Source organism: Nematolebias whitei, chromosome 3 (assembly GCF_014905685.2).
Source record: "Nematolebias whitei isolate Nwh7 chromosome 3, NemWhi1, whole genome shotgun sequence".
Lineage (NCBI taxonomy): Eukaryota > Metazoa > Chordata > Actinopteri > Cyprinodontiformes > Rivulidae > Nematolebias > Nematolebias whitei.
In genome coordinates, this window is record NC_056500.1 from 29,114,156 (window position 1) to 29,139,689 (window position 25,534).

Here is a 25,534-nt window from a genome sequence, read left to right on the forward strand (position 1 = left end):
TATGTTATTAGTGCTTAGCATATTTTTAGTTGATGTTTTTCTTAGTTCATATCTTAGATCTTGTTAGTTTTTCTTTAACATTTTATTGTTGGATGTAACTGGAACCCTGTGTGCACAATCTCGTTCCACCACATGTACCAAATGTGGTATGTATGACAAATAAAACTCTCTGACTCTCCCTCTTATATGCTAAGCACTATGAAAGATGGGTGATCATGTAATTGTATCTGTATGTGTTCATTTGTCTGTCTGTTAGCAAAATATCTCATGAACAACTGGAACGATTGGAACAAAACTCCCAGACAATAGTCACTGTTTATACATCTACAACATTACTTTTTGAAGCTACCTCGATACAAGAAGCTGTTACAGCTAGCAAACACAAAAATGGCTACAACTCAGTTTTACCAACACTGAGCTAAAATCTGGTGTGGTAGTAGCTGAGGGTCATCCACAACAAATACTCTGAGTACTAACAGATTACACAAGATTTGTTAAAATCTTTGGTAAGGAAGACAGCTGGAGATTTGTGTTCATTCAAGGAATGCTTTTAAAAAAATATATATATTTATGCTTTTTATTCTTAAGGTCACGAATATTCTGGTGATTATTGTTTTCTGCTGTGTTTTGTAATATCTGTAAATTATTTGTTCCTAATTTTATTCAAACATTGTTTATTATTATTATTATTATTTTATCATTTATGTTTTATGTGTTATTTATATGTTATTTTAGTTGATAAAAACTTAAAGACCCACTTACAGTATGACACTGTACCAAACTCTATCGCATTTAACATTTCACTTTTCCTGCATCAGTGCGATGATTTAATAGGACAGAGCAGAACCCCAGCAGAGAGGGATGGAGGGCGGGCTTCACCTTTTATTTTTTATACTTTCATGCACAGTCCACCTTTAAAAAAAAAAAAAACAATTGACCAAGTTGTGTGTGTTTTGTTTTTGTGTGAAGCACGTGTTCCACTTGGAGCAGGAGGAGTACGTGCGTGAGGAGCTGGCCTGGAACAGGATTGAATTCAGCGACAACCAGCAGTGCATCAACCTCATCGAGGGGCAGCTGGGAATGTTTGATTTGTTAGATGAGGAGTGCAGGGTCGGTTTGCAGACCCCTTCTGCTTTTGTAGTTTTTACTCAGTCTATTGTTGCTTCTTTTGTTGCATGCTCTTGATTTGATAACTTGAGCTCACTGTGTCTTGTGAAAAGCTGAACATCTCTGTGCTAATTGTGTTTCCTTGTTTTTGTGGGATTGACTCAGATGCCAAAAGGTTCAGATGAAAGCTGGGTCCTCAAACTGTACGACCAACACCTGACCAGTAAACCCCACGCTCACTTCAAAAAACCTCGCATGTCCAACAGCGCCTTCATCATTCTGCACTTCGCTGACACGGTGAGCGATTGATTTCAAACCAAATGAAATAAATTAGTAATTTTCTCCAGGATGTGATTATTGTTCTCCCCCTGAATCAGGTGCAGTATGAATGCTCTGGCTTTTTGGACAAAAATCGAGACACAGTCTTTGAGGAGCTCATTAACATTCTCAAAGCAAGTCAGGTAGATATGTGCTGAATATAAAGTTCAGACGTTTAGTTATAATTTCTATTTGTGTAACACTGAAGTGTGTGTGTGTCAGTCTGAATTGGTGGCTGAGTTGTTCCAGCTGCAGGGAAACGCTCCCTTCGTAGCCAATGGGAGCGTTCGTTCAGGGAAAAGAGCAACCAGAGAACATAAACTCACAGTAGGCTTCCAGGTGGGACTCTATTCATTTATTTATTTGCAGGATTTTGCTTCACTTTGCCTCAGTTCACTCATGCTTCTTTGTCGCCTCAGTTCCGTCAATCCTTACAGATGTTAATGGACACTCTTAACAGCACCACCCCTCACTACATCCGCTGTATTAAACCCAATGACCTAAAAGAAGCTTTTATGTGAGTCTTATCTGGCAACTTCTCTCAGCAAAGTGTCTGTGCATATATCGTACTGGGTAACACCTAAATGTGTCATATCCTGGTTAGGTTTGACCCTAAGAGGACTGTGCAGCAGCTGAGAGCATGCGGAGTGCTGGAGACTATTCGGATCAGTGCTGCAGGTTATCCATCCAGGTCATTTAAACGTTCTTACACTCCACCAAGCTCTTAACTGCATATTAGTAGAACAGGAAAGTATCCTGAAGTTAAATGAAGGATAAGATTTTATTCACAGTATGTGGTAAATCTGTGTTCAGATGGACGTATGAGGAGTTCTTCAGCAGGTACCGAATTCTTCTTCGGGGGCCTCAAAACCAGGCCCAGGCCCAGGCTTTGTGCAGACGGTACCTGCCTGAGCTCATTCCAGACGCAGATCAGTACTGCTTTGGGAAGACCAAAGTATTTTTCCGAGCAGGTCAGGTGGCGCTTCTAGAGAGGCTGAGGTCTGAGCGGCTGCGAGCGGCTGCTGTGATCATCCAAAGTCGAGTCAAAGGATGGCTGGGACGGGTCAAATACAGCAGGGTCCGCTGGGCAGCTGGAACCATACAGCGGTTCAGCAGGGGAACTCTGGCCCGACGGTGAGGATCCATGTCTATCTGTCTCTGTGGGGAACCATTATACTTCCGTAACGTATGTTTAGGACTTGATTTCTGCAGAAGTGTGACCTGAGTAAGTCCTAGATTGAGGTAAACAGAGCTGTTTAAATAACTTTTAAATAAAAAACTCAAAAATGATTCTCACGTTGTACAGCAATACAAACTGTGCACATTATTTGTTTTATAAACACTTTTTATTGAAAGGAATTTGACATAAAAAAATTGGTCCCCATCATTCCACTGTCAGTCAGGTTGTGTACAAATGGAGAAAAAGTTGGGCCATTTTTTACGATCTAACGAGACGTGAACAAGCTGAGATTATTTCAAGATAAAAGTTCTAGTGAAATTGTAGAAACAAATTAAGTTTTGAGTTTGAAAATCCTGATGTTCATGAGTTCATCTTAAAAAACAAATAAAGCAATAGTGTGAAAGAACAAGAAAGAAGGCCATTGAAGAGTTCTGTGAGCAAACTAAACTGAGATTAAGATGGAATTAATTTATTTAAATGAGTTGTGTAATGTTTGGAGAACAAAAATGTCTGATCCACTGTGGATCTTCACATGGTGGCGTTAGTATCATGATTTGGTCTTGAATGCCGTGATTGGAGAAGTAGGAACAACAAATGCATAAATACACGGGTGAATTTATACAAAATGTTAGCATATAAATCAATGTACAGCAGGGGTGTCCAATGTGAGGCCCGAGGGCCATTTGTGGCCCTTGGAGAGATTGTGTGCGGCCCATAACTGCAGTTTAAGAATATTCTAAATTTGAACAGCAGGTTTAAGAGGTTAACGAAGACTTTCTGCAAATTCAGTGGTAATCTTTTTTATATAATCTTTAGATTTAACTGCAAAACAGATAAAAAAACAATCTTCTCAAAATGAGCAATATTTAGCAAAATTCAAACCTTTGGCTTTAAACTTTTATTTTCACTTCATGGTACAAAACACTACAAACCTTTACAGACTCTTATCAAAAAGGAGACTTTTAGATAATGATTCATAAAACTTGGCTAAATGTTGCAGTTGATAAAATAATCAAGAGGGAAACTGGACATTTTTAACTGAATATAACGTGGTATCATCTGCATACGAGTTGATCAACTTTATCAAACCTTCAATGAATATGATGTAGTGACTGACAGCTGGACGATTTTTCATAACTTCCATCTGTCTTTAGGGTCGTCCATGGTCCAAAAGGCTGATCGACCCCCTTTTTAAAGGACATTTAGTCATATTACAGTTTTGTTGCTGAGAACAGACTAAAATGAACTTTCCAAACACAAGAAAACAACAAACACAGACCCAACAAATCAAATAAATCATTTTAAATAAAAAATATGTGATTAGTATTTATGAGACTTTTAATGTTTTGGCTCTACAACAATTTAAAACTCTTTCTCCCAAATATTGTTCACACTGAGAGTTAAACTCAAATTTTTGTGGCCACGAGTCCTTTCATCTGGATGGTTTTATTCCACATATGAAAATGTTTGGACACCCCTGCTGTACAGAATCCTAACAGAAATATTATTATATGTCTAATAAAGACCTTTAAAAAAAACACATTAAGAAGATGGGAAAGATTTGAACAGATAAAGTCAAAATATTTTCATCTATATGCATCAGAAACGTAGCAGAAAAACCTGATTTATTAAAATAAAATCACCATTTCAAAGCTAAAGCTTTTCTTTAATGAGGGATGTCACTATTTCTCCAGACAGATCAACCGTTGCTGAAACATTTACTTAGATACTGAAAGTAACGAATATTGAAAGGAAGGGTAGCTTCTTGGATATTAGTATATAAAAAAAATCAGTAGTATTTGCTCAGCAGGACTCTTGATTTTGATTTTAATCATCTTTTAGGTTCTTAGTGAGAACATGATTATTTCACATCCTCATATTTATGCAGATTTTTATTTTAAATCACACTTTTCCATTTTTCATTTCACCTTTATTGAATCAGGCATAAACAGTAAGAACAAATTCTTATTTCCAGTGCTGGCCTGGCAGTACCAACAGGTACTTATAGGGTCAAGGGAAGGAAAACAATACATTTAGGTAGTTACTTTCTAGAAGTAAACTTTTTAAGCCATATTCAGGGCTGTTTACCACAACAACTAGTGGAAACTAGAATAAAAGAACCCTCTATGTTATTTTTTTAACAGTTTTTAAACCTCTATCATTTTCTTAGATGACTGAGTTTTAAATTTAAAGGAACATTCAGGTTTCTTTGTCGTGTTGTTGTAGTTTGGCTCTGACGCTGCGCTACACCAAGGCTGCTCTGGTGCTCCAGAAGACCTTTCGTATGCTGCTGGTCCGACGGCTTTTCCTCGTGATCCGACAGGCCACCGTCACCATCCAAGCCTTCACCAGGGGAACGCTGGCGCGCCGCAGACACAGTCAGGTTTGCAGCCTTTGCCCCAAAACTCCAAGTTAAAAGCAGGTGAGCTGTGATTTGAATGTTCAACTTCTTCTGGCTCCTCAGCTGGTGGCAGAGAGGGCTGCTGTGCTGCTCCAGGCCAGAGTACGGGGGTGGCTGGCAAAGCGGGCGTACAGGCGTGTGCGTGCGGCGGTGGTGTTTATGCAGTGCTGCGTGCGCCGTAAGGCCAGCAGGAGGGAGCTGCTGAAGCTGAAGGCTGAGGCTCGATCAGTGGAGAGGTACAGGGAGCTCAACAAGGGCATGGAGGTGAAACTGATGCAGCTGCAGCTCAGAGTGGACCAGGAGGTGCGCGAGGGCCTCAAAAACTACGGAGCATAAAAATGTTTTGAGCTACAGATGATATTTATTTAAATAATTGCACATCAAGGTTGGTATTTTTTTTTTTTTTTTGTATTTGACAGGTAAGGCAGAGTGCTGCTCTGAATGAGACCCTCAGTGCAGAACGAGAGGCTGCAAGCGTTGAGCTGGAGGCTCTGAGGTCGATCATACAGAAACTGGAGAACCAGAAACAGGAGAAGCTTCCTACTGGTCCAGTTGTCAGTGAGAAGGAGGTGGAGGAAAGAAGGAGAGCCGAGGAGAAAGCTGCCCAGAAGATCCTTCGACTTACAGAGGTAATGTCCCTTAAACCGAAGAGGAACTCACTTCATCCTGTTTGGAATGGTCCAGGTTTTCAAAGCTCATGTTATCGTCTCGTTATTTCAGGAGCTACAAACGCTGCAAAAAGAAAAGGACGATGTTTACATCGAGAAAATGGATGTCTCTGCTCGTTTGCTCGAGCAAGAGAAAACCCAACAGGGTGGGCCTTTGTTTCTTAAACAGTCTTTTCGCTTTGGTTCCGATCTTATTTTGGATCTTGGACCTCTTCTTTCCTGTCCGTCCGTGCAGAGTGTGTGCGTCAGGCTGTGTTGCAGGCCAGTGCAGCTCTTCGCTCAGAGCTGGATGAGGAAAAGATGAAGTATCAGGGTCTCCTGAAGGACTTCACCCGACTGGAGCAGAGATACGACAACCTCAGGGAGATGAGTCTGCTCTCAGAGGTCCATAACTCCTCTTCAGCGTTGAGCTCTAAAACTTTAGCTCTTTTACTTCATGTTTCTTCTTCTGCTCACAATGCAGCGTGGCAAAGGCCACCGGAGGACCGACTCCTCCCAGAGTTTGATCTTCGAGCCTCTTTCTCCTTCTTCGACTCCACTGTCACCCCAGTCTCTCACCCCGCTCTCGCTGTCACCCTTCCCCTCTGCGTTTCCTTCCCCGGAGGCGGTACGGAGGATCAGCGTGACGTCTCCCACTGAGGAGAGGAGACACTCGGTGTGGAGCTCAGACACACAGATGGTGAGTAAAACATGAGAGCTGCATAAAGACTCAGAAGAACATCACATGATCCTAACACTTCATAGACTGATCTGATTGATTGATGTTCACATTGGCAGGAGCAGCTCATGGAGAAGATGGATGTTCCTAAGGACCCGGCGGTGAAGATGAAAAGAGAAGACTTGGAACTAGCTTACGATGCTGTTCGGGTAGCAAACAAGTCAGTGTGTCACTCCTTCCTGCCTGTCAGTGGAGTTGTGTTGTGTGCAGGAGCTCACACTGATCCAGGCTGATCTGTGCAGGTTTCTGGAGCGTCAGCTCCGTCAGCAGCACCATGGCTGGGAGGAAGAACTCAACGCTCTGAGGTCCCAGCTCAGTCAGGCCGCCATGTGTTCCTCCTCTGCTGCACAGGCACAGGTTCGCTAATGCATTCCTGTTTTTGTCATTTTATTTCCATCCATCCATTATCTTTATCCGCTTCTTCCATTTTGGGTCACGGGGGTCGCCGGTGCCCATGTCCAGCAATCACTGTGTGAGGGGCGGGGTACACCCTGGACGGGTCTCCAGTCCATCACAGGGACACATAGAGACAAACAACCATTCACTCTCTCACTCACACCTAGGGACAATTTAGAGTTACCAATCAGTCTAACATGCATGTTTTTGGTCAACCGGAGTACCCGGAAAAAACCCACGCATGCACGAAGAGAACATGCAAACTCCACCCAGAAAGGCCCCCGGACCGGGGTTTGAACCAAGGACCTGCTCGCTGAGAGGCAGCAGCTCTACCAGTTGCGCCACCGTGCTGCCTCATTTTATTTCTCCCTTTATTATTCTTATTTTTTGCAATCTAACTATCTTTGTTTGCAGGATGTTTATAGGTTATAATGTTCAATTCATTCAGGAGATGGGTTAGAATAACTGCTTTGTAACTTTTATACTTTTTAAAATATGTGACTTCATTTACATATATTTTACTCAACGAAATACATTAGGATCTCTTTAAATCATTCAAAATCAATGTTCTCTTTAAAAATCTGATTTTGCATATTTGCAGAATTTTTGCTTTTTTATGCTACTTTTAGTTTTTAGCGTCTGCATTGCTCCTTTTAGCTTTCATTCATTTTGTTTAAACTCATTTTCAGTTTCTTCAGCAAATGTCAGCAGTCATTCAGCACTCAGCATTCATTGCTCTGGTTAAAGTTAACTACTGTATATTCTAGTCCTTGGAAACAACTGCAGTGTTTATGAGTTAACGATCTTTCATGTGTGTTGCTTCAGCAGTTTTTGCACATTTCATGTTTAGATGTTCTTACCCTTTCACAAACTGATCTGAAGTCCATGAATGTCTTCCTGCACAGGATCTCTGGGAGCTGCTGGAAGCCAGAGAGCAGGAGTGTGTGAGGCTGAGGAGGGAGCTGAAGGAGTTAAAAACAACAGTGTCGCTCAGACGCCTCCTCTCACATGGTAAGCTTCAACTCTGCATAGATTGAGGAAGTCTATAAAAAAATCCACATTCCTGGGATATTTCCTACATTTGCATTCAGTTAGTTTCATGATGATGTGCTTTCTCTTTCTAGTTTTTCCATCAGCTTTGACCACAGAAGTGTGCTGCCCACCTCAGCTGAAACCTGCAGCAGTCAGCAGCTCGTTGGAGTGTAGGAAAAGAGATGAAACCAAACTCATCAAAAACCTCATCACAGGTGAAACATAACTAATATATTTTATCCAATGGAGTCCCACATATTCCACTAACACTCTGCATCCCATGTTACTGTAGTAGATATTTTCTATATGATACTTTTTGCTGTCAATCAGAATCATGGTTGTCAAATTATTTAAGAATTAGTCAGGATTTGTTGTAGAAACACTGTTTAACTCTGAACAGCACAAGACCAAATGGAACCCCCTGATGGGATGTCCTCCAAACTTCTTTATACTCCCCTGCTTACGTAAAGATCATTGTACAAGCACACACACAAGCTGTTTTTGCCAAAAGTTGCCCAGTACAAAAGTTCTCTGGCTGTATGCCCAGACATTCTGATGTCTGGTCGGCTTCCCATAAGATAAACACATTTTTTCCTTATCCAGTAAGATAAGTTTACCTTGACCCAAACCGATTCCCATATTCCGAATTTGGCAACGTATTGAGGGGTCCTGTTATAAAAGTGATTGCCCCACACATTTCATAAAACTCCTAAATCCTACAGTCCTCCCTGTTTGAGGTAATTCCTCAAATAAACTAATGCTGCATAATTTTCTGATATATTTAGTGATACATGACTATATGAGTGTGAGATTAAATTATCCTTATACATAATTGTATATTGCGCTTTACACTGTGATGAAATGATAATGCAAAATAGTGGTGTTATATCAACTAAAACCTATGATCTTACTTAAAACAAAATGTAAGCACTCAGTTGTTTCATTGGATGTTTGTATTTACTGTTCAGGTTAATTACAGGTTACTGCTGGTCTGTGCAAGCCCCGCACCCTTAATTATTCCATGTATTATAGAAATAATCATCTGAAGTTGTTGCTTCACTCTATAACTCTCTGTTCTTCAGACATCCGAGCTGATGTCGCTCTGTCTCTGCCTCCTGGTCTGCCTGCCAGAATCCTCTTTCTGTGTGTCCGTCAGGCCGACTGCAGCGGCGACCAAGGCCGAGCTCGCTCGCTCTGCAGCGCTGCCGTCACCGCCATGAAGGCCGTTACCAAGGTAACCTGAGCCCTGAACATTAGTCGAATGATAGAAGTTTAATGTACAAGATCTTGAATGCTAGAGTTTTTGGAAAGCAAATATTAGGTAATTTTATACAAATCATTCTCTTAAATGTTGTTTTTAGTGTCAGTGATTTTTAATTTTATTTTTCTGTTTCTGCAGAAACATATTAATGACTTACACATGACGGCACTGTGGCTTGAAAATGTCTGTCTGTTGCACGACCTGCTGGTCCAACATTCCCCAAAACAGGTATTATTTATTTATTTATTATTATTTTACTGTTTCTATCAGGGCTTTTACTTAGTCTTGAAACGTTTGGAATTTAATGAGGTATTTTCCAGGTCTGGATAAGTATGAAAAAAATAAAATGAATTGCAAAAGAAACCTTTCCACTCTCTATCAATGGACAGTAATAGATCATTTCATTGTTGGGAAATAACACTGTTTTTAATGTTATTAATGTATTTACAATAGCTTTATTAGTGTATGTCCAAACAAAAAACAACAAAACAAAACAAACAAAAAAAATAGAATAAAATAAAAAAACAGGAAAAAGTCAGATATGCACTTTAAAAAAATTAACATTTGTAAAATTCAGATCAAAAAATGTTTTGTATAAAAACAGATTTTATATTTTGTTATGATGCAATGAAAATCCAAATAAATTTTGGGGAAAAATTATCTATCTATCTGTCCGTCCGTCCGTCCGTCCGTCCGTCCGTCCGTCCGTCCGTCCGTCCGTCCGTCCGTCCGTCTGTCTGTATCCTTCCCTCATCCAATAATTTTATGTAAGCATACAGATAATAATAAAATAATAATAATAAATAAATAAATAACAGTCTAACTGTGCAAACATGTCAAATGATAAATTTTAATTAGATAATTTTTGATACAGATTTTTTTTTGTGTTACTATGGCTCAAAAATTGATAATAATTGTGAAAATATGAGTCTGGTAAGGTATGGGGTATCTAAATGGAAACTGTAGGAACCCCGGACAAACATCCTCGTAGATTTGTACAAAAATGATGCTCTGTGAAGTATTTTTATTCACAGTTTGCTTCTTTTAAAATTGCACGACTTGTTTCAATACCTGTCAGAGCCTTGACCCAGATGAGTTGGTTCCTTTGACCTTTGACCTGAGCGACTTGATCCGCTCCCTGAGCGACCTGTGTATCCAGTCCTATCAGCAGCTGCTCTGCATCACAGAGACACACCTACAAAAACTCATAGGTACCCTACATCAGCCATGATACTGACACTTGTGAAGAAAGCTTCTTTCCACTTCGAGTTTCACCTTCTTCCTCTTCCTCTTCCTCTTCCTCAGTCCCAGCCTTGCTGGAGAGCGAGACCATCGCAGGCCTGTCCAGCTCAGCTGTGAAAATGGGAGTATCCAGGAAGCGAGCAGGTTCAGATCCCAAGCCGGTGGGAGCAGAAGCCCCCACCATGGCTCCTGTGTTGAGGGAGCTTGGAGCCCTTCACACTGCCCTGCTCCATCAGGCTCTGCCCCAGAGCCTGATGGAGCAGGCCTTCAGGCAGCTCACCCACTTCATCTGCGCCTGCACTCTCAACAACCTGCTGCTGAGGAAGGACATGTGCTGCTGGAGCCGTGGCTTGCAAATACGGTAGGAACACGGACCAAAAATATACATTTACACACCCACTACATCCTTGTTTTTGAGAACTGGCACGGCCATAGTCTCTTTCAGAGTGATGTTGTCCTGCATGTGCTGTGTAACAGTGTTTATGTTGCTCCTATCTTGGTTTTTCTGTTGTTGAAAGCGCTTGTGCTTGTTGTCTTGTCTCAGCTACAATGTGAGCCTGCTGGAGGAATGGCTGCGGAGCCGAGGTCTGCAGGCAGGGGGCATCATGACCACACTGGAGCCCCTCATCCAAGCAGCTCAGCTGCTGCAGGTGGGGAAAAAGACTGACGCAGACGCTCAGGCCATAGTTCACACCTGCACTGCCCTCTCCAGCAAACAGGTGGGTTTGTTTAGTTTGAGTTGAACTTGAAGGGAATTTTTCATCACCTGCTGCTGAAAAGTGACAGGAAAACAATAATCTATTTATCTGTTTCCAATAAATCTCATGAACCACTGAATGAATTTTAATTTAACTTGCAGGAAGTAATGTTTGGATGTACACCTACAACTGATTAACTTTCAGTGCCAATCAAATTCAAGATGGCTCCCACAACCAACTGACCTTAAGAAACACAATAATGATCAATCAGTCTTACAGATATTAAGCTAAAGTTTAATGTGGCCAAATCTAACAAGGTGGAGTCAGCTCCTCTGGACAGATTCTCTTTTGTTGAAACGTTTCGTCTTTTATCCAAAAGACTTCTTCAGTCTGAGGAGCTGCAACAAACTCAGTCTTATAAGCAGCACCTTCTCATAGTGGATCAACTACTATTATTTATATTATTGCTATTTTTGAGTGTAACTGGGATCTTGAGTACACAGTTTCATTTTACCTCATGTACCACATGTGATGCAAATGACAATAAAGTCACCTTGAACCTTAAACCAGTTTGCTGGTGACAGCCAGAACTAGCTGTTCACATGTAAGAGGACCATCAGTTTAACAACTGATCATCAGTGCCCTGATGGCCGTTTGCTATTCACAGAGGGCTGAGTGATACTGGCAATAACAACATTGTAAGAGGGGGACAGTTGGACACGGAGGCCTCCGCCTGTTTAACAACAGGTGGATTCTCTTCACAAAGATGGCCTCCTTCACTCCTCTCTCAAACCATCGTTCCTCTCCATCCAGGATGTGAACATCTTCATCCCTGAAAGAGTGACCGCTGGCCTGGAGATGAGTGTAGACCGCAGAGTCCTGGCCTGATGATGTTGCTCTTCTGTGCCGGTCCTCCTTTTGCATGTGAACAGCTAGTTTTGTCACCAGCAAATCAGCTGATCCACTATGAGAAGGTGCTGCTTATAAGACTGTTAGTTGCAGCTCCTCAGACTGAAGAAGTCTTTTGGATAAAATAGGAAACATTTCGGCTGAGAAGACTCTGTCCAGAGGACCTGAGTCCACCTGGTTAGATTCATCTATCTGGATTATTGAGCATGCATCAGGACAGGGTGGTTGTAGCTGAGAGTCATTCACAGCAGGTGAGTGTGAGCTCCTGTGACGTTGCATCAGATTGTGCAGAACTTGTGGGAGACTGCAACGTAGTGAAGATTCAACACAATCTGCTGGCTTCCTTAGATAGATAACTTTTACTAACTGGCTTTTTAATGTATGTGAATGTTTTGGAGACGTCTTCTGGTCTGACTTGGAGCTACAGAAATAAACTGAACGTTCAAATTTGACCAGACACAACGTCCTTTCTCAACCGTGGGATGAAAGGCAACAAACGACGTGCATTATTTCAAGACATGTAAATAATAATCATTTCCTTGACAGATTGTGAAAATTCTGACTCTCTACACGCCACATAGTGGTCTTGATGAAAAAGTATCTTTGAATTTCATCCGCACGGTCCAGGTACGGTCTGCAGCTGTAAACTTTGAACACGTTCACCACTTTTAAAACTTCCAAGTTTCATATCAGCATTTTCCACTTTGCTTATTTTTAGGAACTTTTGAGAGGCTGCTCTGACAGTCAGCCTCCGCAGCTCCTCGTGGATGTGAGGAGAGCGTTTCCTGTCACATTCCCCTACTCGCCTCCGCCCGTCGTCAGCGCTGAAGGATTAGTCATCCCAGATTCCCTGAAGATCTCTTTTCTACACAGAGCCTGAAAAACTGGATGCAAATATTTACTCGTTTTAGCAAACTGAACTTACTGACAGTCAGAAGCACGGACTTGTCCAAATGAATAAAACGTACAAAGCTCTTGTTTAAACATGTTTTACTGGCAGCAGAAACACAGTCAGACTGTAGTATCAGGAGCTTCAACCCCCCAGTGAGAACAACCAGAATTTAAAAAAAGAAGAAAACAAAAATTAGAAACATCTCGTGTATAAAAAAATTTCCATGCGAGTACTTTGTACCACTACACATCATCAGTAATACATATTTATATATTCACAAACATTTGAAAAATAGAAAACAATACTGAAATATCAAAATATAGAATACAACAGTTGGCATTTAACATCAAATAATTATGCGTGCTGGCACATTACAAGTTCGGCTCCAATCATGCACCTTCTGGAAGTACACGACCGGCACTTTGTTTTTTTTTGTGGCTCTGGTCACTCGGACAGAGCGAGGAATGATCATGCATGCCTGTCTGCCTGTGTGCTTTTTGTTGTGCTTCTTCTGTCCTACACTTCTGTCTGCAGCCCGGCCTCGCTCGACACCCCTCACAGCCCAACACGCAAACCGAGTGTCCGGAGGAGGAAGAGCTACCTCGACTCAAAGTGTCATTGTCAACAGCAATAAATAAAGATTATTTTCGTGGCATTTCCGGCTATGTGACCTGCTATTTAAAGTTTATTAAAAGATTGCGCAAATGTCCTCTTTTGATAAGAGACCTTGTACACGCCAGAGTTGAAACGCTTGTTTTTGTATGAGTTTGTAGTCTGCAGTGTGTAAAATGATGCATGTTGCCAGTTTGAAAGTCAGAAACGGGCACCGTGTTAGTTTATCTCCCTTCAGGCCGATTAAGCAGATACATATGGCTTGAGATTCATCTCTAATGTGTACACGGCCTTCCTGGACCTGTCTGCAGTAGCTACATGCTCAGTTGCACGGCACGAAATTCAAGTCTACAAAAGAGCAGCAAACTTCACTTCACGTAGTCTGATGTGTGTTTTGTTACATTTGAACTATTTACAACGATGCATCTCTGTTCCCAGATTGTTTATTTTATTTTATTTTTTTTAGCACAAACATGTTTCAGCTTCGAATCGACTTCACAACACCTTTGATATTTGGCCCATTGGAATAGAAACAGAACTTACATAAATCAGAAAAAAAAATCACTTGTGCTGATATTAGCATAATCATCATCCACAATGTAAACATTATAAGACTGCTTCCAGAAGATGACTCCTCAACAAAGTTTATAGACTGGATGCATAGAGTTCAGTTACCGTGCTCGGAGAAACGGGGCTCGATTAATCGTTTGGTTGCCACGTAGTTGCACTGGAGGGAAGGCGAGGGAGTGGCAGCCCTCCTTGAGTGGCAACCAAATGTGAACGAGGCAAAACTAGAAAACAATACCCATCTTATTTTTATAATTTGTTACTTTTTTAAGTTCTAAAAACACCAATATTAGTTAATTCTTAGATTTTTTTGTTACTGTTAAGCAAACAAAATCATTTCTTTAAAAAGTTCATTATAGTTTTGAGAAACATGCTAAATTTCAAGCTTAAAATATTTTCGTTCCACAAGAAAATTGAGCTGAATTTCCCAGATTTGATTAGAAATAACGCTTAATTCTTACAATCTCATAAACAAAACGAGATAAAAGAATAAGTTCATAGCCCGACAAAGACCGTGTGTTTCTAAATCTACATTTCTGTACTCGATGGTGATTAGAATAAAATGCCCTGTTTTTAAATGTCAGGAACAGATTGGAAAAGGTCTGGTTCTGCAGCCCTTTAGCAGAGGTTTGACTTCTCCATTGGGATTTGGACATGAAGCATCTACCGCTGTAGATGGGACCATTAGGGACCATAGGTGCAGGATCACTGGAGACCTGGATGTGTAGTTCCCCTTGTGGGATCATTGTCCTCAAAGAAACCAAAAAGAATTCCCAATTTATAACTAAGGGTGTCAATGCATTACCTAAATTACTATTCTACTTCTTTCATGATTTACATGATTCATGATTTTTGTCTGTTTTCATAACCAGCTATGAAAAAATACATGCAAATTATACTAAATGTACATTATTTTATATTAAACGGTTGGCCCAGTGGTGTGCTTTGTTGATTCAGGTACAATATAAAGCATACAGAAAATCTGAACAACAAAAAAAAAGCTGCAGGAAACGTCCTCTTGGACCAGGGGTCTTCAACCTTTGCTATAAAAAGAGCCATTTTTGCCACTTTGTTTACTAATTATTATAATATCTGGAGCTGCAAAACCTGCTACAACTGTGCACTGTCAACTGGTGGCCCATGGGCCACTACAAGTTTGTTGGAGATAGCTTTTCCTGCCAGTGGGGGCTATATTATGAAATAAATAATGTCTATTATTAACACTTATTGATATTTTTACAGTTTAATACAAAAGACCAAATTCATGAAAAGAAAGAAATATATAATTTTTTTAACAATTTTATAAAAATTAAAACACTGAACTCTGCAGGTTTATATGAGTTCTCTTAATTGTTGAAGAATTAAGTATCCTACTTCAAGCATAAAGTTAAAAACAGTATAAAATTAGGTCAGTTTGTTGGATATCTAATTACATTTTTAAAGAAAAATAAATGCTTCAGTTTACTTTAACTGTTGTTTTTTATTCTTAGTGTTATTAAAGTTACTCAACATTAATCCTTCTCAGCAACTTGTCCTAAAGATATTACAAAACATTCTGGGGGTTTTGAGAGAAAGATCACGCAGAGACTGGAAGTCGACTTAAACTGTCTAACAAACTGCTAGCATGATGTAGTCCACATGTCTTATGTCTTGTATTTCTACTATTCTTCATGTATTTGAAAATGCCAGGAAATCTGATAAAACTAGCCACTTTGATTGTTGGTACAAATTTAAAAATATTTCAGTTTCATGTTAGTTTTGGTCAAAGCCTGAAAGAGCTGCTGCGGAGGGAGCAAAGAGCCACATGTGGCCCCAGAGCCGCAGCTTGCAGACCCCTGTCTTAGACCACAATAGGATTTTGAGAAAACGGGTAAGAAGACCTATCACTCTTTGAAACTACAGCTCAGATGTACTTCACAGAAGAAACATTAATCAAAGTTTAAACGGGTCAAAAGAAGTTGTCCCCTATATGACACAACTGGCATTTCAAATTGTTTTGTTTTTCACACAATGGCAGCTCAAGTTGATGTTTTTTAAATATTTTTTTATGAAGCCTCCAACAGACTGATCATGTCAGACACTAACTTTCAAACTGTCCAAAGTTTTCAAATATTTTGCAAACAAACTTTTACTACATGTGCAAATTATACATCAAAATGTAGACTTTTATGGGGTGCCATTTGTAAAGTTACACAGTCAAAAATTAACAGCAATATTTTGGTTTATTTAGCCTTTAATAAGAAAAAAAAGTTTTTTTTTCAAACATATTTTCACCATGTTATTCATACGTTTATAAATGTCATAGTTCCAAAATAAATATTTACTTTACAAGCTAAATATTTAGTTTACTAACTAAACACTTAATGTGCAAGTTAAATATTTAGTAAGTAAACTAAATATTTAGGTGTAAATAAATAATTAATTTCCAAACTAAATATTTATTGTCCATGCTAATTATTTAATTTTTAAACTAAACATTTCATTTCAAAAATAAATGTTTAATTTGCTAACTAAATATTTAACTCTCACCTAAATATTTAGCTTGCAAGTTAAACATTTAGGTGAGAGTTAAATATATAGTTAGCAAATTAAACAATTATTTTTTAAATTAAATGATTCGCTTGGAAATTAAATAATTAGCATGGACAATAAATATTTAGTTTGGAAATTAATTATTTATTTACACCTAAATATTTAGTTTACTTACTAAATATTTAACTTGCACATTAAGTGTTTAGTTAGTAAACTAAATATTTAGCTTGTAAAGTAAATATTTATTTTGGAACTATGACATTTATAAACGTATGAATAACATGGTGAAAATATGTTTGAAAAAAAAACTTTTTTTTCTTATTAAAGGCTAAATAAACCAAAATATTGCTGTTAATTTTTGACTGTGTAACTTTATAAACAGCACCCCATAGCCATTTGTGTATTTTTCATTTATTTATTTACACTTTATTTATACAGGTAGTCTCACTGAGTCACGAGAACTCATTTTCAAGAGAAACCTGTTTTTGGGAGCAGATGGGGGTTAAGGGCCTTGCTCAGGGGCCCAGAGTGGGGCAAATGAGGGTGGAGGCAGGTGTAGGTGTTTCACCATTCCCACCCATATTTTGTGTGTTGTCAGCCCTGGGAGTTGAACCTGCGACATTCCGATCACAGACCCATCTTCTCTAGCCTCTGCACCACCACTCCCCACTCTCCTCTTCTTTCATCCAATGTGTTACAAGGTTTGAGTTTTTTCTCGAAGGCTTGCTTTCACTGTTTTTGTCTGCTTCTCGTTAACTTGGCAGTTAGGGAGTGACAGACAGGTGTGTGGAAACCATGACGTTTAGATTAGATTATTACAAAACTGATGTTGGACATTTAGGCAGCAGCTGCATTGGCACCCTTCAAAGTTTTATTGGAAGGTTTATAGTTTTTAATAATCTCCTTACACATTTATTTGGCAATTGCTTTTTTAATTTTTTTTAAAAGAAGGTGTAACAGTAATCTCTGTAATGCACCTCTGATACACAGGGCTGTAAGGAATGTTTGTAGTAACACACACATGCTGGAAATAACCATCGTACAATAGAAGTTTTGGTTTTGAAAAGGGAAACAAAACTTTGTCTAAACTAATATGATGGCTTCTCTTTGCGATTACATTTGCAGGTAACAGGTGACACGGGGTCAACATATGAACACGCTACAAACACAACGTTCACACCTGCACGCCGTCATTCACACACACACACACACACACACACACAGATATCCACTGATGAATCACGGTGCTCAAAGGTGTGCTTTCATCGGTTACCTCTCCTTACTGTCCTTATGTCGGACACATGAGGGTCAACGAGACAGAAGGCATTGAGGGTGTCAGGCAGTGTGCTCTGATACAGATGATGGACAAACAGACAAGGATCATCTTTCATCCATCAACCTTAGACGTATTTTTATATCTATATAAATTATATATATCTATTTGTGATAATATATAGGATTATTAAAATATAATATCGGAGAAGAAAAAATAAATTCAACAAACTGACTAGAGTTTTGTGCCTGTGTGTTTCCCACCTAACACGAGGCATGTTTGAGGTCGTGCAGCCGTTCTACATGTATGATTATTTGTTCTGTTGTGCTCGGGGTTGGTCTTGGCAGCTTTTAGCGATTATCTGTTGGCACTTGTGGTCCCTTCTCTAAGCTGGACTCGTACCGGGATCAAAGATAGGAAAAAGCAGAGAGGAGAGGAGGTCAAGAGGCAGGAGAACGTAAGAAAGAAAGCCGAGATATTAAAGGCTACAAAGCCCTTCCTTTGACTGGTCAAATAAGAGTGTGTGTGTTTCTCCTCTGTGAATAAAGCAGAGGAGAAACATGCTCTGAGTAAACTCTGTGATGGTTTAAAACATCAGCAACAATAAAGACACTCGTGTTGTTTTAAGGAAGAGTGTGGTGCGTTGCTGTATTTACAGTATTGGATGTGTAGTGATGTGCTTTTACACCTGTGGATCATCAGGGCAGTGACTTGCAGCGGCTCAGAGGAGCTCCAGGCGTCTGATGTTTTAAGTTTTCCTTTTAGCTGCGGCCTTCTTCAGCTGAGCGCTGGTCCGACTTGAGCTTGACGAACTCCTTGGCCACGTCGTCGTTATTGCGTTGGGAGAGGATGCGCAGGACGGTGAGGCCCGTCTCGTCCATGTGAATGCGTTTACCCAGCGGCAGCCAGCAGGCCACGCTGCCCTTCGATGCCACGTCCTTCAGCTGCAGGACAGCCATGCCCACGGTGCGGTCCTCTCGAGCGAAGCAGTAGTCCTTCACACACACCTGCAGCTCGTAGCACTCAGGGCCCACCTCGTTGCTCAGAGTGCTGCAGAGCAAGCAGAAGGAGAAGAGGGTTACACCAGCATCTCCACACCAGCATCTCCCCATCACTCCGCCGTCTACTTACAAAGTGAAGGTCTCGTTATATTTGGGAGCCCAGCTGTTGTTTTTGGACTTGGTGGCATACTTCCTCTTTTTGTCGCTCAGATGAGGACCGATGATATAGACCTCTACAAACGGGCGGAATATTCCTTGCGTCTGCCACCTCAGGTCGTTAGCAGCCACCACTGAGGCATGAAGAGAAGAAGAAGAAGAAGAGGAGGGAACGTGAGTGGGAAGGTGTGGGTAATTATGAAAAAAAAAAGAGATTTATGTGGCAAAAATGTGTGAAAGTGGAGTGTGAGAAGAAGCAAATGAACAAGAAAGCGTAGTCTCTTTTTTAAGTGTTCATATTCAGCTTCTTGGCAAGACGGTAAATAATTTATTATGTCACATTTTTCTGTAGCAGCTAAGTTTTCATTTGGATATGTTTGGCCTATTTTGTTTTACAATTTTACTTGTTAACCTTCCAGAGACAAACACAAAGAAGGTACAAGGAAACTGTTACCTTTCACTGTGACTTTGTGCTCTCCGGTGTTTGGATGAGTGAAAATCTCCACATGGATGGACACTTCTCCCACAGCGTCCTCCACCCCAGATCCTGACAGGACAGATGGAGAATAAGGGCCATATCTTAACACCTTGAATATGAAAACATGATCTCCTGTTCCTCTTATCACAGACCAAACATAAACTATGTGCTTTCATGACTAAATTCTCTTCAAAGGAGGAAACAAAAGTGAAGTTGCAAACCAAATCCATTTCACTTTCATTCAAATATTGAAATGGGTTTGGGTTGTGGTCTTGAGTGGACAATCAGACACAGCTGCTATGAGTGGGCAGTAGGGTTTATTTTTTGTGAACTCAACTGTCCACTGATTGGAGTTTTTCAAGATGAAAAACAGATTCAATACAGTAGATTTTAAAATGTTTCCTCAGTATTACATTTGCCAATATAATGAGTACTTGGCTAAGCATAAGCCATGTATACATTCATCGTCTGACATTTTGAATTCAGTATGAGCCTCAATCTGTGCCAACTCATAGATGCATGGTCTGTTAGGATGCAGGGTGGTTAGTAAGAGGCATAGAAGAAGACAGGAGATAAACTGGAGATAATCGTTCTCTAATTATCTCTCAGATTAGAGGCAATGTGTTCAACATAATGGTACTTCTTCTAGCTATCTAACTGTTAACAATGGTGTACCACAAGGTTCAGTGTTAGGACACACCCTCTTCACAATCTAGATAAGTAATGTAAGTCAGATCATTCCTGACGCATCCTCACATTTCACCTTGCAAAAAGATCTGAAACTCTCGACCTTAATCTCTCTAAGGGATTTTAAATAACTGTTAAGTTCATTGCAAAAACCAACGCAGACATGTTCCTGTTTTTAGTATTTTACATCATTTTATAATGTAGCTGGTTTGTCGTTTTTTTAATATAATCTCTTCTATTTACTTTTCATTTTATATGCTTTTTATATGATTGTCTATTGTTGTCTGCACGTCATCTGTGTTCTTTGTTTAAATCAGGTCTCTCTTGCAAATGAGTCCTTGTGGCTTAATGAGACTAACCTGTATAAATAAAGGTTGAATGAATGAAAAAAAAAATCTGAAGATAGGGTTCCCCCTCAACACTGATTGGATCTGGGTATGCTCAGTTGGACCTAACAAGGTGAAAATATCCAGTCCTTTGTAAACTTTAACCCCAGAAGGTGGTAAGAAGAATTCAGCCTCTTAGATCTATTGGTAGAAAGCTATTCATCTGGCACTGGGCCCACTGAAAACAGCCGAACAAGACTTTAATAGCAAGCTTGAGGACATTCGCGTTGAAACCTGTAGCTGCAGGGCTGATTTAAGAACATGTTTATGACCTGCCTTGGTGGCTCCAATCAGGTTTCTGTTTCGAAGAGAGAATGAGGACAAATCTTTCTGCTGGGTGTGTGTGTGCAGCTTGTGAACAAGTGGTTTATATCCACTTACACCTCCAGGAGGATACGGTGACAGATGGACATACATTTTTAATGTTTTAATTAGCGTCCTTACTCTACCAGCGTTTTCTCTGTGACAACAACCAGATATGTGTGTGCGTGCGTGTTTTTAACCAGCCGCCCACTAAACAAGGTGTCTGTGGGAGTTAGACAGCAGAGTGTTCCTGGCATGCAGCTCACTGCGTCTCTCTGGGGAGCATTATGGGATTGTTGGTTGAACTGCCAACGAGACCAAAGAGAGCAGCAGCCATCCATCTGGCCCCGTCTACTCTGCGGAGGACGTTCGGAAAAGATGAAAAAGAAACTTTGCTGGCAGGGAGGCAGGAAGTTGTTCCAAAGAGTTCGCACAATTTTCATCTTTTCCCAAACACAGCAGAGGTGCACATGTTGTAAATCTTCTTGAGAAGAGTTACAACATGTGCACCTAAACCTTGGACTCGTTTTGTGACCGTGACAAAGCATAAACGGAGATGAGTAAGTACGCAATTTTCACTAAATTCTACTGCAAATACTGTAGCACTTGGTTTGCATCATTAAGCAGTTAAAGTCTTATACTTCATAAGCAGGTCGTTTTTTTAGTGATATTCACTTCCTATTACCTGAAATGAATTCAAAACAGTGCATAATGTAGCAAATGTTGAAAAAGGTTTACAAAACATTTACATTTTAATTTGGGTCAAACAATTAGTCTAACAAGCTGGAATGACATGTTTATCACTCTGTTGCATCACCTATTTACCCCCCCCCGCCCACCCAAATAAATAAATAAATAAATAAATTGAAACTATTAACTTTGCACAACACATGAACACAAAATCTGAATGAAGCACATCTTATTGGAGCTTTTATGCTTCAGCCAATCAGTATAATCCATTGGACAAAAGAAAATGCTCAACTTCTGAGTTTTTTCTTCTTAATTTATGAGAGCAGAATTAGTTATCTTGAGCTATAAGCACAAAAATTTACACAAAAAGACAAAATTCTGGAGGAAAAGGTTTCCTTAAGTCTAACTATTCCCATGTAAAATTTAACATGAAGTTAGTAGTAGTTAGGTTATTTATATGAGCTTTAAATGGTCACACTATACAGTCTAAAGTATAGTAAGTACACTAGTCCCTCACTTATCGCAGGGGTTATGTTCCAGACACGTGGGTAAAAATCCTCGAAGTTGGGATGTTATATTTATTTTAGTATTTATTTATATATTAAGGCTTTATAAACTCTTCCCACATTCTTGCAATGTTCTTAATGTTCTAAACTCTCTAAAAGAGCACAGCGAATGAAAGCAGACAGATTGATGCTATGGTTACTGAGCCCCGGGGGCGGACTGGCCATTGGGAACACCGGGACATTTCCCAGTGACCTGGCTTGCTCAGTGATTGCAGAGGGGGACTAAAGGCTCGGTTTGGGTCACGCTTGATTATTTTAAATAATCAATTCATGCCGCTCATGTGGCTCACTCAGGTATGACAGACCCCGCCGCCCCCTCCTTGTTTACTGAAAATAATCAAGCGCAAGCTGAACCAAGGCTTTAGTCTCCCTTGGTTATCACTAAGCGGGCCAGGCCACCGGGAAATGTCCCGGTGCTCCCGATGGCCAGTCCGCCCCTCAGCACAATGCTCTGGTTGGTTGCCTTCCATCAGTCAGCTGATTGTGTGCCATGTATAATCTTAAGTTGAAAACCCACAAAAGAGTGAATCTGCAAAAGTCGAACCACAAAGTATCGAGGGGCTATTGTATTTTAAAAGCCTTTCATTTTTCATGTTTTTCATTTTAGGTTCCAAGAAAACTTGGTGTGTAACAAATACGTTTAAATATTGCATCTCAAAGCAATTTACACTAAGCTGTCCCTTTGATTTGTGCAGCATCGAATGCACATCAAGGCTTCAAGGCATCAAGGCGTCATGGCTAATCAGGTCTATCTTGTAAATGAGTCCTCGAGGCTCAATGGAATTTACCTGTCTAAATAAAGGTTGAATGAAAGCATCGAATGCACATCAAGGCTTAAAAGTAGGTAAACTGTACGAGTGTGTGAGTGTGCTAATCAGCTCTATGTGACTGTGTGGCATCTTTTTTCATCCTGATGTAAAGTGACAGAAATCAAATCACCTGACCTGAGGGAGTATTTCGGATTGGCTCAGTCAGTGGCGTGCAAACGAGTAGCGCTTCCTTTCTCATCACTGCATGTATGAGCTGTGTGAGTGTATGTGTGTGTGTGTGTGTGTGTGTGTGTGTGTGTGTGTGTGATGACAGAGCAGGCAAGGGCAGGATGCCCTCCCAGACAAAATGAGCAAACAGTCATCATGTTCCTAACAATAAACTCTGACTCCTCCTTATCAGTGTTTTTCAGTTAAGGAGGGACTTTAAGCTGATATAAAGGGATTTCTTTCCACTGTGATCCTCAAAGTAGAAAAATAATACTCATTGTTTTCACTTCCACAACCTTAAAGGAAAACACAGACAGTCAAACTCCTGTGCACACACACACTCTCTCTCTTGTACTCTCTTTGGCCCTCGGGCCTTTCTTGATGACTTCATGCTGCATCAGAATTCCTGCACACTTTAATGCATTTTCATTGTATTCCACTGATGTCCACACATCATGCTTTAGTGTCTGCTCATACATACTGGTCATGGCGTATGTATTCTGTGTACATAAAGTACATACAGACATCAGTGTGTATGTTTCATGCATGAATGCATAAAGTTCCCATCGTAGTGGTCGGCATGTGTTTAGAGTAAGAACATGTGTATTGAGTTTGTGCATTGAATCTGTCGGGATGAGTCTGAGCAGGCGGGGGTGGGGGAGAGGGGGAGTCAGGATGCATATGGAGGGTTGAGGGTGGAAGGTGGAAGGAGCTGGGCTTTGGTCTGGAGATTTTCTGGTAGATCTGGATGTCTCAGGCTTTAAGGCTTGGTGCCACATACCCTTTTCTGGGTAAACATCCTCACTAGTGGTGAATCTCACCCCCTTCCCGTGGAACACTGGCCCACAGACGGGGCATGAGGAGGGAGTAGTCGGAGAAAGGAGAGAGACGTAGAAATGTGAGGTTTGCAGGTGTTGAATTACAGTGTAGAGACACAGAGCAGCAGTTAAAAGATTTTTCACTTAAATTAAGGTCAACTGAATCTCTGCTCTTTTGTTGCTATTGTTTTAAGAAGCAGTGCAGAGCTCACCTTATTAACATGCAAAGTGTCTACAAAGATCCAGCTTTACAACATTTTTCACGTAGGCCTTAAAATCCCTAACATTTTGCCTAATTACAGTTCAAACATTCATCCGCTGAAACGGCATCACTTCCAGCGGTGCTCTGGGACAACGTGTCGGCATCAACACTTCAACAAAAGATATCAGACGTCATGTTGGTGAGTAATCAAATCAAAGAGCAAGAGGAGAGGTTGATTTATCTTTTCCTGACAAAAAGATGTCCGTTCAGTTCAAAGAACAGTTTCTCCTTCCTGGCTATAAGACTCAACGTATAAAAGCACTGAGAAAACTTTGCCGCTTGTCTTTTCAGCTCTACAAAAAGAGAAAGAAACTTCCAAGAGATAGAGATCTTTATTGGGGACAACATATAATACCAAAACAGAAAAAAAATACTAATCTACACCAGACAATGACACAAGATAGAAACAAAGTTCTCACTAAGAATATAAATACTAAAAACAGAGACAGTAAAAAGACAAAAAATGTAAAAGCATTAGTTTACCTTGGGCGTTTTGTGATTGGACGAAAGTCTTAATGAGTTTATCAGTGGCCTGTGTGTAGAGGGACAGAGCGTAGTGGAGAGACTGGAGGTCTGGACTCTTCTCCAGGAAGGTCTTCTTCAGACCCACACCACCAGCATGGAAATATTGCTAACATACAAAAAGGCAGACAAATCAGACTATTACTACTATTATTATTATTATTATTATTATTATTAACAGCTCTATTACAAGAACAGCAAGAAGCAGCAATTGGAGTGTCAGGAAATTGGGCCAACGACACAAAGTGGATCAGTGTGACTGACAAAATTTGTATTAATATAAATTTTTGTTTAGTCTTACAAAATGTATTTGCTTTATTGTATAAAACTGTTGTTGTTTTTCTTCTGGTTGCTCCATTTTACAGGGGTTGACACCGCAAGTGAACTCACATAAAAGATATGGCAAATGTTTTACGCCGGATGCCCTTCCAGACCCAACCTGGGCTCGAATCTGCAGCCTCAGGATTATGAGATCACAATACTGACTGCTGATTAATCAGTCCTCTGTAACATCTGACAACATTCAAGCTTTATTTCTAGCAAATTTGACACTATTTCTCACTAATTTTATCATTTCAGACGAAATATTCTGTATATTTGAAACCTCACACTCAGAATGTCCTTTATTTAACTGACTAACGGGTTCATGAGCAAATATTTGGAAGCTGCAGCTCTAAGAAAACAGATTTGTATTATTTTGATTAAACTATAGCTTTGTCTTTGTTGCCCAAATCGCTTGAAATTTTAGATTTAATATTCAAACGCAACATAGACCCTGGAAAATCCATCCGTCCATCCGTCTGTCCGTCCGTCCGTCCGTCCGTCCGTCCGTCCGTCCATCCATCCATCCATCCATCCATCCATCCATCCATCCATCCATCC

General features: G+C 40.2%; 2 protein-coding genes across 2 annotated transcripts in view; one reads left to right on the forward strand and one right to left on the reverse strand.

Annotated features, from left to right (window-relative positions):
• Positions 1-12,852, forward strand: part of si:dkey-110c1.10 (unconventional myosin-Vb) — a 23,403-nt gene extending 10,551 nt beyond the window's left edge. Inside the window, exons 12-35 of the mRNA XM_037674790.1 lie at positions 970-1,110; positions 1,273-1,404; positions 1,485-1,568; positions 1,648-1,764; positions 1,845-1,942; positions 2,030-2,116; positions 2,239-2,559; positions 4,832-4,988; positions 5,070-5,309; positions 5,426-5,635; positions 5,727-5,820; positions 5,910-6,058; positions 6,138-6,353; positions 6,452-6,552; positions 6,635-6,749; positions 7,694-7,799; positions 7,913-8,035; positions 8,903-9,054; positions 9,220-9,309; positions 10,160-10,292; positions 10,387-10,684; positions 10,868-11,042; positions 12,477-12,557; positions 12,649-12,852. Coding sequence (XP_037530718.1) covers positions 970-1,110; positions 1,273-1,404; positions 1,485-1,568; positions 1,648-1,764; positions 1,845-1,942; positions 2,030-2,116; positions 2,239-2,559; positions 4,832-4,988; positions 5,070-5,309; positions 5,426-5,635; positions 5,727-5,820; positions 5,910-6,058; positions 6,138-6,353; positions 6,452-6,552; positions 6,635-6,749; positions 7,694-7,799; positions 7,913-8,035; positions 8,903-9,054; positions 9,220-9,309; positions 10,160-10,292; positions 10,387-10,684; positions 10,868-11,042; positions 12,477-12,557; positions 12,649-12,810 — 3,582 coding nt within the window. The 3' untranslated portion in view covers positions 12,811-12,852. The remainder of the gene's footprint in view (positions 1-969; positions 1,111-1,272; positions 1,405-1,484; positions 1,569-1,647; positions 1,765-1,844; positions 1,943-2,029; positions 2,117-2,238; positions 2,560-4,831; positions 4,989-5,069; positions 5,310-5,425; positions 5,636-5,726; positions 5,821-5,909; positions 6,059-6,137; positions 6,354-6,451; positions 6,553-6,634; positions 6,750-7,693; positions 7,800-7,912; positions 8,036-8,902; positions 9,055-9,219; positions 9,310-10,159; positions 10,293-10,386; positions 10,685-10,867; positions 11,043-12,476; positions 12,558-12,648) is intronic.
• A 5,196-nt stretch (positions 12,853-18,048) lies between these two features.
• Positions 18,049-25,534, reverse strand: part of LOC119407452 (protein unc-13 homolog A) — an 18,443-nt gene continuing 10,957 nt past the window's right edge. The window contains exons 6-9 of the mRNA XM_037674277.1: positions 24,614-24,761; positions 19,418-19,510; positions 18,938-19,097; positions 18,049-18,856 (exon numbers count right to left, since the gene is read on the reverse strand). Coding sequence (XP_037530205.1) covers positions 18,568-18,856; positions 18,938-19,097; positions 19,418-19,510; positions 24,614-24,761 — 690 coding nt within the window. The 3' untranslated portion in view covers positions 18,049-18,567. The remainder of the gene's footprint in view (positions 18,857-18,937; positions 19,098-19,417; positions 19,511-24,613; positions 24,762-25,534) is intronic.